A 13,541-nucleotide genomic window follows, 5' to 3' on the forward strand; every position below is an offset into this window, starting at 1 on the left:
CGGTAGCAGCCAAAGTTTTATGAAAGGAACGTCTGCTTCAATGGTGTCCATGTCAGATGTTTTCTATACGAATCCAACTCTGACGCAGGCTGAGCCCAGATAAAACCTGCGATCTTTGGCCGCTGAGGGCAGGGATCCAAAGCCAGCCCTCCCAGCACCAAATATTCCAAAACACCAGCGATATAAAAAGCTCCTCCGCTATCATAACACGGCCCCGTGCACGCACCGGGAAGGAACTGTTATGCAACATAATCTGCAGGAGATGAAAGCAGTTTATTATCCAGCCCCCTTCATAAAAACTCAGGAACAAATGCATTAAAAACATGCATACACACAGGAATACTCTGCACTGCCAGGAGTCCTGTGATTCACATCCAACGCTGTGTCTGGTTGGCTGCTCGCTGATTGCGTCACACTCCAGCTCCAGGAGTCGGAGGTTATATAACAACATGGGGGATGGGAGACAGCAAAGGGGAGCCGATCCGGAGTGTGTCAACATGCTGGTGTGTGCACTGTTGACGGCAGTTTATAGTTTATTGAGAGCCAGTTCGTCACACAAACAGAACCCCGTTTATCGGCAGACTAGCAGCAAAACACACACCATCAGACTGTGAGAGGTTAACCCTGCACGGCCTGGGTAGCAGCCAAGTTACCCCAACCGCCACAGCTTACCCCAACCGCCACAGCTTACCCCGACCGTCACAGGTTACCCTCTCAGCAGGAGTTGGTAAATATTTAAAGGGCATAAGTGTGAACAATGTTAGAAGTTTCCACAGAGCTCAAGACAACAAGAGAAGTTTCTTCTTTGTTGACCTGACGGGTAAACATTTGGTACCTGCACCGGGTGGTTGCTATGGCATCACTGGTCAAACCTTGACCCCACATAGAAGTGACCTGCTGACTAAAATGTGGCTCATTTTGATTTGGTTTTCAAGTTTAGAAAGGAGAGTAAAAAAAAACTAATCTTGAACAAGCTTTGTTCTGCAGGCGTGACTCATCATGCAGGACACATGTGCACCCACGGTCATGTGAGCGGTCCTATGAGGTGATCTCACATGCGCTGCAGGGGGGGCTGACTGTGGGCCATGTGACTGGGAGGGCGATAGTGTTCCCAGTGAACAGCAACAGAGCTTTGCTTTGAAAGCCCCTCCCATCGAATGCATAGAAAGCAGAGCGGTGTGAAGGAATGCAGACACTCGCCATTTCCAGGAAAAATGTCTGAACTCCCGAGAAGCCCACAGAGCATGCTCTGTTGCTCTTTTCCTGTGTTCCTTTTAACATTCATACGAGGACAGAACAACCCCCCCTCCCCCCTCAGCCTGGAGTCACAGACCGGACTTTACAACAACAGACAGAAGAAATGAATATGGAACAAGAATTACACAAGTTCTGTTCTTGAGGATAGATTGTCAATGTTGAGGTTTTTGTTTGAAACTTGGTCATGTTTCCCAGAAAGGTTCTGAACACATGTCGCATCAGTGAGGGACTGATGAGTCCAAGGACGAACCAAACAAAAGAGTGGGGGGTTTCACACGGATGGGCCTGTCAAACTAACAAAGTTACAAGTGGCCACTTCTATGGTGTTAGCATCTCTGAACACTGACAGAGAAACAAACATGGTACACTGCCTAACATATTCAAAACTATTCATTCATGTCTCACACCTTAAAGTGCACAATGTTTAATTACAGCAGCAAAAATGTGAAAAGGGTTTTAAAACATTCTCTATGACAGCACCGTTCTCCAACTAAGTTGACCTGCGGCTGAAACTGTTGAACTTCAGTTTGACTGGACTTTTTTCTGTCAGTCTGGGGGAACTCGGTGTCAAACAGACCAACATCTGGTATTTTTAAACACTTGCTATTATGACAACACTCCACAATGAGTGTTGGTTCCCCAAACATTCCACGGTGTGTACCGATTCAGAAAAGTTGCCTTTAAGACTGGAATCATGTCTGATTCAGCAAAAATGCAGGCATGGAATTCTGCAAAAAATGTAACAGAAAAATAAAAATTCCACCTGTTGTTACAGTCCAGTCTGCAAAACAAATGAAAACGAGTCATCAATGCCGTTCTGAAAATCGATAACTAAAACATTTCAGAACAAAAATCCCATTTAAACAAGGCCCTTTAAGGTTTCTAAATATTCATGATTTTTAAGCCATTTCTCAGTGAATTTGCGTTTGGCCATTTCTGCACAGTGGTAGACATTAGCTAGCTGCTGAGAATTGATTAATCCAGTTCAAATCCCCTGACAGTATGACTTGATAAGATTTCATCAGTGGAAAAACTGCAGATTATAACATGTTAATGAAAGGTCAGACTGATGCGCTCACAAATAAAGACAAATCACTGCTTTTCTTTCGAGGCCTCCCTGCTCCTAAAATTGCATCCTGATGGGTCAGTCAAGTCATCTGTCTTTAGGACAAAGAAGCTGAAGTCCTATGTAAAAGAATGCCAACCTTTGGACCAGTTCAGTGGCCAACGTGGTAGACTGTCTGCCCTGAGTTCAAATCCCGGCTGAGTCAAAGACTCTAAATATGGGACAGAGCTCCTGTCTGACACTAAGCTTAAAGGGGTCGGATACCATAGACCGCACACAGAGAACTGGACTGGATCATCCCCTCCGCCGTTGTCTTCCAAACAGGAAGTACCAACTGATCCCAGAAAGCCAAAATCCCATAGACTTCTATTGAAAAAGAAACCACTATTAGTCAGTCATTCTGCTCATGAGAATAACTATTCTTGCTCTGGTGTCTCTTTTTTTAACATGTTCTTCCTAAACTTAATTTTTATCATGATATATTTTCTTTATTGCAAATTATTCTAGTTATAAACTGACCAATCAGGTGCCTTAATAAGAGCACGTGCTGCCTGCGGCCCCCACCTCAAACGTTTGAAGTGTTTGATTGACAGATTCTCAGACCAATCACTGCTTACCAACGTTGACTGGCCCCAAAATGGTGAAACTGGGGGATATCCGTACCGCAGAGAAATGGCGACTGATTGACTTAATTTTGTTGGAACGCAAGATAAGTCGTATTTTATTGGTGACAGCACAGCCTTGTTTTGTCCATCTCTATTTATGTCAATAGGTTAAACCACTAAATGGTTCCCGAGTGCGGTTGTGTCTCCAGCTCACCCCTCCCCAGGTGAAGGGTCACCTGCTCTGTCCGACATCTGTGACATCGACACTAAAATTAAACTCTAAAAACCACAAACTCTATGAGTTTCCATATTATGACTGAGATGAGCCTGAATGCACATTCATTTTTCTAGATATTTCTACAAGGTTCAGCATAAAGACACGTTCATCTCCATCATTTTCCAAAAGGCCTCACTGATGTTATGGAGTAACATGACCATAAAGGCTCATTGGAAACCTCCCTGTTTGATGGAGCTGCATGCAGTGTTTACTGGCCGCTGTGATTAGTTCCAGGTCAACGCATGGAGCAGGAATCTCAGAGCGCCGTTTCAGTTTAGCGCAGACTGACGGCTTAACAGGATCACAGGTATGACCACAGCTCTGGACTGGACAGCAGACCGCATGTTCAATTGAAACGTCATGTCTGCATTTACTCATGATGACGTGATGTTTCTTCTGTAGACTCTACCAGAAAAGGTTGTTCTGGTATTCAGTCAGAGAATGGCTGTTCTACAAACACTACAGTTTTAGCAGCATGACAAACGCCGTTTCTTTGTTTATGTCTTAAAGGTTTGATATCTGTGTCAACAAATCAAACTAAAGAGGTTTTGAGGTGCAGGTCTGTTCAAATGTCATTGTGACATGGAGCTAAATTTAACTGGAGCTGCTCTTGTTCATTTGATGACATTTTCTAAGTAGCTTATCTGGCTCTGCGTGTGAACACGGACACATGCTAAAGTATTACTGCACATCTTCATGTGGAAGCTGTCCGAACAGACCATGAACATACAGCTAGATAGCAATGACTGAGACCAACAGACACACGAGAACGCAGGGAGAGCTTCAGGAAAGATGTGAACTCTGCTGAGAAATAAAGGTGCTGAGATGAGCCATCTCACACGCACAGGAAAGCAGCTGCATGCACAACAAAAATGATCCACTAACCAAAGTAAAATGTACTTTTAATTATTTGAATACAAAAGGATTTATTACAACCATAAATGAGTTGTATTTTAGTTGTTTCTTTTAAATACTTGTTTTTGCACAATTCTTTGCATAAAATGTGATTTCCTAAATGATTTTGTACATTCTGTTTGTAACCGTTGGAGTGTGCTTATATTAAACATTACAGACCTCACTGATCTTTTTCAGTCACACAAGCCATTGAATCTGGAATTGTTTTCCGTCATACTTTATATAAAACTGTTTTGCAGTCAAACTTCTATTTCAAAAAAGACATTTGATTCAAATCATACTTATTTATTCAAACTCTGTTGAGCAACAATTAAATTCAGTTATTTGCAGTGATATGCATCATATCTGTTGAGATTACCTGTTTTTTTAGAGAGCAGTTCAAACAGAGGAGTTGGTAAAAAGCTGCCGTTTCTCTCCAACGTCACCAACAACGTTTTTAAGGGAAACAGGAGTCAAACTAAAAGCAGCATTTAGGATCAGAGCAGAAGTGAGAGTACACATATTACTGGGCTAAAGACAGAGAATATTTTTTTTTATTTTCACCCAGCAAATGTTTAGATTTCAAGTTCCTTTTTTTTTTTTAAGTCTTGAGAATAACCGCTCACAAAACAGCTGTGATTGACTCAATAACAGCAGTTTCTACTGACGCACTCTAGAGGGAAGAACCATGAGGAATTTTCAGACTCATCAGCTGTTTGGGGTTTCACCACCATCACACCATAAATCTTCTTTTATCCAAAGAGCATCTGTGTACAAACAATGACCCCACAGTAAAGCAGCTTTATTGCTCTGTACTTCTGAAAAATGCTATAAACTTTTCAGTTATGATATTCTGGTGGTAGGAGTCTACAGTTGGTTCCGTCTAATCTTGCACTGAACTTCCAGCTGGTTCATCTGGTACAAAGTTCAGCAGCGAGGTTTGTTAAGAATAATCTCCATCACTAACAAAACAAACATGGCGTACAGTTTGAAAGAGTTAGCTGATTCACAACAACAACGTGATCTTCCCGACGTCACAACCCCAAGAGCAGTGCACACCCACAGCTGAGCAGGGATCCTTTCCGTTTCTCTTCAGACAATGAAGAAAACCAGGAAAAGCCAGCTGCTCCAGTCAGCTCAGATTACAGTTTCAGAGAATGGGATTTCACAGGAAACCACATCCAACCCATGATAAACCTGGAAGAACAGAGCTACGAATGCAAGACAGATTGAGCAGGAATTGTGTCTAAAAATAGCAGCCCAACAAAGGCCAGAATAGTGAGCACTGCCAGACTTCACTCTAATTCAACAGCTGTCACAACACTGAGCATTCAACAACTGTTAACTGTCTGTCAATGAAAAACAAACACAAACGATGAGTGCGAACATCAAGGATCCTAACACAACCTCACTGTACTGCTGGAAAACAACTTCACCCTGTCATTTTCACCTAAGGTTCCTTCTCTGCTTCAGTTAATGAAATCTTTTGTCAAGTGTGCAAAGCATCCCATCTGAAATCCAAACCAACAACTAGTAGATTACAATCCCATGTGAGCTTTAAAAGAACTGCAGGATTACTGCTCATGTGAGCCTCAGCTGCCATCCATTCCTGTCAAGTCGCTCTCTGGTTTCTAGAAAGCTGGCAAGACTGGAAGAACAGCTAAACTTGTTCAGCCCAAGGTGGTGACGAACCACAGCCTGGTTGTGATGTGCTCGTTTAAAAAAACAGTCTTGCCTCTGAAACCTTTGCTTCTAGGGATTGAACGTGTCGTTTGCTCTGCTCCCGGTTCTGGTAAGTGAAGCTATACTTTAATAGAGGTTTCTTGTATTGATGGCTGACATGTACTGTTTTCAGATGGTAAACATAGAAAACTCAAGATGTGGATTTGGTTCATGTGGCTGCTGCTATACTGTTTACAGGCAGCTCTAGACAGACTTTCAGACAACAAAACTTCCAAAGAATGTACCTTTCTTTGAGTCGCATGCCTTCTCTATAAAGTGAAGACAAGCAGCTAACATGAGGAGTTCTCCAAGGCTCCATCCTGGGACCACTTCTATTTAACATCTACATGCTCCCACTGGCCCAGGTTATAAAGAACAACAACATTAGTTACCATAGCTATGCAGATGACACACAGATATATATTAGACTGACACCAGGAGACCGAGGCCCTGTACAGGCTCTTGGTAAATGCATTGAGGACATTAATGACTGGATGTGTCACAACTTACTTCAATTAAACAAAAACAAAACTGAGGTTATTGTCTTTGGGGCTAAAGAAAAAAGGTTGGACGTCACTACAGAGCTTCAATCTATTCAACTAAAAACTACCAACCAGGCCAGAAACTTGGGTGTAGTGATAGACACAGACCTACATTTTGATAAACACATTAAGGCAGTCACTAAATCAGCCTATTATCATCTCAAAAATATCTCAAGGATTAAAGATCTGATGTCTAAGCAGGACCTGGAGAAACTAGTGCATGCTTTCATCTTTAGTCGACTTGATTACTGTAACAGTGTTTTTACAGGACTACCAAAAAAATCCATCAGGAAACTGCAGCTTATTCAGAACTCTGCTGCTCGGGTTCTCACAAGGACCAAGAAAGTAGACCACATCAGTCCAGTTCTGAGGTCTTTACACTGGTTACCTGTCTGTCAGAGGATAGACTTTAAAGTTCTGTTACTGGTTTATAAAGCTTTGAATGGTTTAGCACCAAAATACATGACTGACCTCCTGACCCAGTATGTACCAGCCAGACCTCTCCGGTCATCAGGTTCCGGTCTTTTATCAGTTCCTAGAGTCAGAACTAAACATGGAGAAGCTGCATTCAGCTTCTATCCACCACAGATCTGGAATAGACTTCCAGAAAACATTAGATCTGCTGAAACACTCAGTGTATTTAAATCCAGGTTAAAGACTCACCTGTTCTCAGTTTGATTAATATGTATTCAAAAGTTTACATCCGCACTGTTTATCTATGCTTGATTTAAATTAAAATCTTTTTACTTTCTTTTAATGATCACATTTTTACTCTTTCTTTTGATTGTTTCTTTTAATGTTTTATGTAAAGCACTTTGAATTGTCTCTGTACATGAAATGTGGTGTACAAATAAACTAGCCTTGCCTAAAGTCAACATTTAAAAGAACTGTACAAACTGTTGTTCAGTCCAGCTGTAATCAATATAGACACCATGCAGATATCCTTTATGCTGAAACCCATCCATAACCATGATTACTACCAACTACTGCTTTCATTTCCATGGAACTCAATTCATCCTGACTGCACTGCATGTGAACATGGAGCCTTTTATCTCAAAGTAGTGTAATGTGCAGGCCGGTTACGCAGCAGGGAAGACTATTGATTTCTTTTCCAAAGAAAAGTAAACGGTTTCCTATCAAGATCTGTACTAGTGTGATAACAGTAATCACTGAAGGCTGAGATAAACTCATCTTACAAAAGTTTAGAGTAAAGCCTGATACTTTGTGCTACAAAAACTTCAGTTTTATATTAGTAAGAATCTGACCATCTGTCTATTGGGAAGACTCACAAAACCTCTTGTCACCCATGAAGCAGCAGCAGATTTGATGTTAGGAGATATCTGAAGACAGATCCCCTCTGTGACAACATCATAGCTGCTGTTCCAGTAGAGGCCAAGCCTGTAGATCAGCATGACTGCTGGAGGAGATGGGTGGAGGAGCAGATGGGGTGATCAGCAGGGGACCAGAAAACAGAGTTATGCAAACACCGGGTGGAAGTGGCCATTACCATGTGGGAAGAACTTCATCATCCCTGCCTCACTCCCTGCTGGTCTGTCAGTGAGTTCACTGAAATGCAGGGATTTGTGGGAGGCAGCTCTGGACATTTGACCCTAAACAACACCCTTACAGCTGCTGAAAGGTTCTGATGGAGAACATGGCTTAAAGAAGCTTAAAGAAGTTTAAAGAATTCATCACACTTGATGTAGGAACAACAATAAAAGGAAATGAGACAGAACAGACAGAACATTTCTTCTATAAGTGAAGAGATTTGTTCTGTTGGCAGATTTGAAGTGAACTTGAGTTTACTAATAAGTCAATCTAAAACAGTTTGTTCTTTAGGATTTCAAGTCTACATCAGTGAGCTTTCTTATGTCAGGGATTAATTTCACAGAAAGAATAAAAACAAGCAAACGTCTCGTCTCTGGTCTGGACAGACCACAGCAGAGAGAGCTGTTCATGCTGCTGCCATCCACCAGGAAAAGTGTTTATGTAAAACTATCGTTCAAAGGACAGCTCCCACCATCGACATTTAAGGAAGGTGTAGAAATGATCACAGTAGAATCTTGTAGCTCCAGCAACAACAAGGAATCCAAAAATCATTATTCTGTAGCAAGGCAGCGTGTAGATGTGACGGACTGAGATTACTGAGAGCAGAGGTGAAGAAGGAGGAGGACTTTAAGAACAGAGGTCAACAGTCCAGAGGGAAAGAGGTGGAGAGATGACTACAAGCAGGTTGGAACAGGTGAAGGAAGGTTTCACGTGTGATGTTTGACTAAAGAGAGTCATCAAGAATGAAAGCAAGAAGTAGAAGACTGTGGTGAGAGCAGCCCTGTTGTTGGTCTAAGCATGTGTCAAAGTCAAGGCCCAGGAGCCGGATCCGGCCCTCCAGATCATTTTATTTTATTGTTATTGATGGTCCGATCTTATCTTGTGCTCATTTCTAACTTGTATCATTTTGACAAAATATATTTTTATGGAGAGTAAAATATTGAAAGTTATTTAAGGTTAATTTGATTTATTCTGGAATAATATTCCTGCCTTTTTTATTATTCATAATTATGTTAAAAAGTTACAGTTTTAACATTTTAAAAATGTAGTTTTAGTGTTCAAGCACTCTTTGAATTACAGTAATTCCTGAACGGTTTGCTCCATTTTAAAAATTCCATCAGTTTCTGAAAGCTGATACATTGCGCTGTCCTGCAAATATCTGGACATCACGGTAATTTTACCCAGAAGCCCGTGCAAAGCTGCTTTGTTTACCAGTGAGACAGACGGAGCGGTGGAGAGATACAGAGAGCGGAGTGGTCAAAAAGAGTTTTTATAACGGCGAAAAAATAAGAAAAATGTCTGAAAGACGACCATTGTGGGAAATATAACCTTCATGGAGGTTCAGGGAAGACTTTGGGACCGAAGGAGCAACAGAAGGCAGCCCAGTCTCAGTAAAATGCGTACATATGCCACGATTTGGGAAATACCGTGTATAATATACGTCAAAACCGGTTTTTGCGTGCATATAATACGCGCGGTCCTAAACGTGTTAAAATGTGTTTTCCACGATTGACACGTCCCCTGGTGGAGGCGTGAGCATCACAGACAGCCCCACTAACGAACAATTTGCTTTTCTAACCCTAACCATAACCGTAATCCTAACCTTAACCAGGAACGACGTCATTTAGAAAAGAGCCGGAGGATTTCAAAACCAAACCTAAAAAGCTGTGTATATTGTACGCCGGCGCCACCTATTCTCAATCATTGCGTATCATATGCACGCAAAAAGCGTGTTTGGCGTATATTATACATGGTATTTCAGAGTGCAAAGTAGTGGCATATGTACGCATTTTACTGCGACCGTGTTGCAGCAGGAGTCATTTCTGGTGAGAAAAGGTAACGTTTGTGGAGCTGCATTTCCCTGTTTTTTCCTGAAGGAATCAAGCAGTTTCTAGCTAGTTTTTACTCTGAAACACAAACTGTGTGAGAAAAATGTCATTCAAATGAGAGTTGGCTTATTTTTTTACTCGTAAATTATAAGTTATCTTATAAAATAAACATAAATTTACATTTGTTCAGGAAATAAACATCACAATAAATGAAAACTATTTTTCTTCAAGTTTCCTGTGAGAGTCTGTGAGCTGGAGCTGATGCTGCTGGAGGACCAAACGTGAGGAGGATGGAGACTGGTGAGGAGGTCAGGGACCAAAGCTGCTCACCACATCAACAAAGATGCAGAAACTGACGATGGAGATCCTCTTCCACTGAGGTTCAACCCCAGACACATCCCAGGAGTCCAAACATCTCTAAATGCAGGAAAACCATCAGCAGGTGAAATCTTTCCCACTGATGCTGCAGAATCTGCATCAAGAACTCTCTCTGGAAGTGTGGGACTTGTGACTGTCACTGGCAGCATCACCAAAACCTTTGAGGAGCCAAAGCGGACAGAACTGTCCTGTGTGTCCAAAAACACCTGTAGATACTTTACATGTTATGCACTGTTTTTTGCACATTTAGAGAGAAAGATACAAATGTTTGTTGTAAACAGTTTGATACTGGACAAATTTAAGCTTTTAACAAACAAAATCTGTTGTTAATGTACATTTGCACTGTTTTTCTGTTTTTTTTCTTTTTTTTTCTAGTTGGTCCAACACTATTATGAAATAGAAAACATTGTAAGATGATGATATATATTGAAAATTCAGTGTCTTCTTGGAAAAGGAGCAAAAGCAAACATTTCTAAGACATTTTTAGACAATTTCATAGTCAAAATGAGCAGAAAAGTCCAGGCAGACATTTCGAGGTCTAGGTGTTAAAGAGTTAAAAGCCATTACCCATTTCTCATGACTTCTCTATGGTTTTACAAAACTCTATAGTTGTAACATACTTAAAAGTTTCAAAGACAAATATATATATATTACATTTTATTATTTCTGAGTTGTGTTACCTTAATGATTACAGACTCAAAATAAACACATTAAACCATATTCTTTATTTTCTTCTTTTATTTCATGATGTGAAAAATATTGTATTTGGCCCGAGGACCGGGATCCCATTTAGAGTTTGGGCCTTAGAGCAAAAAAGTTTGGGCACCCTTGCTTTAGGTACTGCGATGTCGAATGGGAAGCAGAGATGTAGATGCTGAGGTTCTCTTTGGGAGGAACCCAGATGGATCAAGAATGTATCCATCAGATGATCAGATCATGGTTTTGGAGATAAATGCAGGGAAGCAGATGGAGATGGTTTGGACTTTGTGAAGACACAGTGATGATGTTGGTGAAAGGATGCTGAGCTACCAGGAAAGAGATCTAGAGGAAGACCACAGAAGATGCTGTGATGGTTGATGTGAACAAGGAGGTCATAGAAGATAGGATTAGATGGAGGAAAATGATTGGCTGTGGAGACCTCCAACAGAAGCAACTAAAAGACAAAAAAGTCTTCTCAAAGTATTACGGTAGTGGGGGAAGCAAGAAAAAAAAGCTGTCAAAGAGTTAAAGCCATTGAGCTGTCCTGTGCCAGAAGCCCATGTCTGAGCCTGTAAATCATTGGTAAAACTGCAGTTTGGATTTATCTCTGAAGTTCATGTGTTCTGACCATCTCACCTATTTCCACACAGCACCGAGGGTCACCTGACAGCTCATGGAGTCATTACATAAAGCATTACTCAAGCGTTTAAAGCCGGTTTGACTGTGCTGCATGTTCACTGACAGAAACACAAAGACATGATGTAAACACTCAATGCTGAGGTCCTGCTCCATGAGGAACATCCACATCGACATCAGAACAACCTCTGAGCACAGATCCTAGTCTAAAGCCTGCTATCATTAGTGCAGCAGAAGGACGTGGATGAAGCAGCTGTGTTGATACAAAACACAGCAGGAGCTCCTCAAGAAGCAGCCTGATCCTCAGAGCAGATCAGTCAGAGGTCAAGAGGAGACTGAAGCTGGATCTTCTGAACATGTTCATGAACAGAAGAAAGAATGAACTCTTGTGGAAGAACTAGAACCCTCTCAATACTAAAGACTAAGAGAGTGAGCAAAAGCTGCACCTGAACACTCCTGGCTCAGTGTTTAGTAAATCCACTGACAGCAGTTCTTCCCTGAGGTTCTCATGCCCACATGTTATGGTGATACCTTCACCATGAGGCCTGGATCACATGAAACCCAGCATGCTGGAGTGTGTGCAGCTCAACGCTGTCCTTACCTGAACATCATAAAGGCCCACGATGTTTTCATGCTGCAGCTCCTGCATGAAAACAGAAGGAAATGGTGAGGAGGCTGTAGTGTCAGAGTGAAGGGGAAAAAAAACAAACATGTCTGCTACAAGTAGAATCTGTGAGTGCTCACCTTAAGGATTTTGATTTCTTTTCCCAGAAGGATCTGGGATTTGGTCAGGTTCTTCTTATTAATGCTCTTAATGGCCACTTCCCAGTCTGTTTTCTGCAGAAGAACACAGACAAAAAGGTTCAATCATGACTTCATATGCCATGAATTACACTGTTCGTCTATCTGAAGCTCTGGTTTTCCCCAACATCTCATCTCACTGAAACCATGTTCCCACCATCCATCCCTGCAGGACTCCACGTAGAACAAAGTGAGACATGGAGACACACCCATCAGGGATGTTAACTAGAACACCAACATTTGTTTTTGTGAGCAGAAATTTTACTCTTTTTGGTGATTTCTTAAAATGTTTGATATCTGTGCCTTGCAGAGGGTGGAGCTCCAGTCATGAACTGTCAGATGAAGGATGAAGGAAGTTCTAGATTGAGGTCAGCAGGCTTTCTAAGAGCTAAGCCAGAATTCAGAGCGGAGCGGCACGCTGAATGACGAGGCTGGTGGCGAGGACAAGCGCTCACCTACTTACACTGAAAGCCCCAGGAGGCCAGAGGGACGCATTTCCCCCCCGACTGAGTTCATGTGCACAGATGGGTTCCATCCAGGAGCAACAAAAACAGCCTTCTGGAGCTCATGTGTACAGAGAGGCTGAGAGGATGTGTGCTGCAGCCAAAAATACAACACTGATCATGCAGAAACAAAGCCAGAGGAGAGCACTACAGCCTCAGAGTACTCGAAAGTGCACTGAAGACATTCCCATGAATAATAGGGCGGTAACCATCGGGTCGAATCGTAGGAAGAGATTAATCGTTAGTTTAGAGCTGCCATGATTAGTCGACTGACTGATGATTAAAATAGTCGACGACTAATTTAATAGTAGAATAGTGGTTACTTTGTATTATATGAATCAGAGAGTAGTAAAGTTAAAAGTTATGATGGCATTCTGCTAGCTTTATGGACTGTTTTAGCATTTATTTAAGCTTTTTGGGTTTTTTTGGAGTTTAGCTAATATTTTAGCTGCATGCTAGCTGTTTCGGCTAATTTAGGATTTTTTCATGTTTCTTACAGCATTTTGAAGTTTTGCAATTTTCTAAGCTACATGCTAGCTGTTTTGGCTAACCTACATTTTTTTTAGTTTTATAGGCTAATTTGGCATTTAACTAATATTTTAGCTAGCCATCAGCTTCAGCATTTTCAGCTATTAGCTTCAGCGATTCAGCTGAAGCTAACTTCAGCGTTTTTAGCTATCAATTTCAGCAGTCACCTTCAGCTTACAGCATTCACACTAGCATTATCACAGGTAATGCTATATATCTAGTTTTTAGTTAGTTTAAAGCTAATGATGGTTAAGAT

General features: G+C 41.5%; 1 protein-coding gene across 1 annotated transcript in view; it reads right to left on the reverse strand.

Annotated features, from left to right (window-relative positions):
• The window catches only part of ulk2 (unc-51 like autophagy activating kinase 2), a 44,418-nt gene that overhangs the window by 26,966 nt on the left and 3,911 nt on the right, over positions 1 to 13,541 (reverse strand). The window contains exons 2-3 of the mRNA XM_024257979.2: positions 12,198 to 12,290; positions 12,055 to 12,096 (exon numbers count right to left, since the gene is read on the reverse strand). Of these exons, the coding sequence (XP_024113747.1) occupies positions 12,055 to 12,096; positions 12,198 to 12,290 (135 nt within the window). The remainder of the gene's footprint in view (positions 1 to 12,054; positions 12,097 to 12,197; positions 12,291 to 13,541) is intronic.

This window comes from Oryzias melastigma, linkage group LG13 (assembly GCF_002922805.2).
Source record: "Oryzias melastigma strain HK-1 linkage group LG13, ASM292280v2, whole genome shotgun sequence".
Classification (NCBI taxonomy): Eukaryota; Metazoa; Chordata; class Actinopteri; order Beloniformes; family Adrianichthyidae; genus Oryzias; species Oryzias melastigma.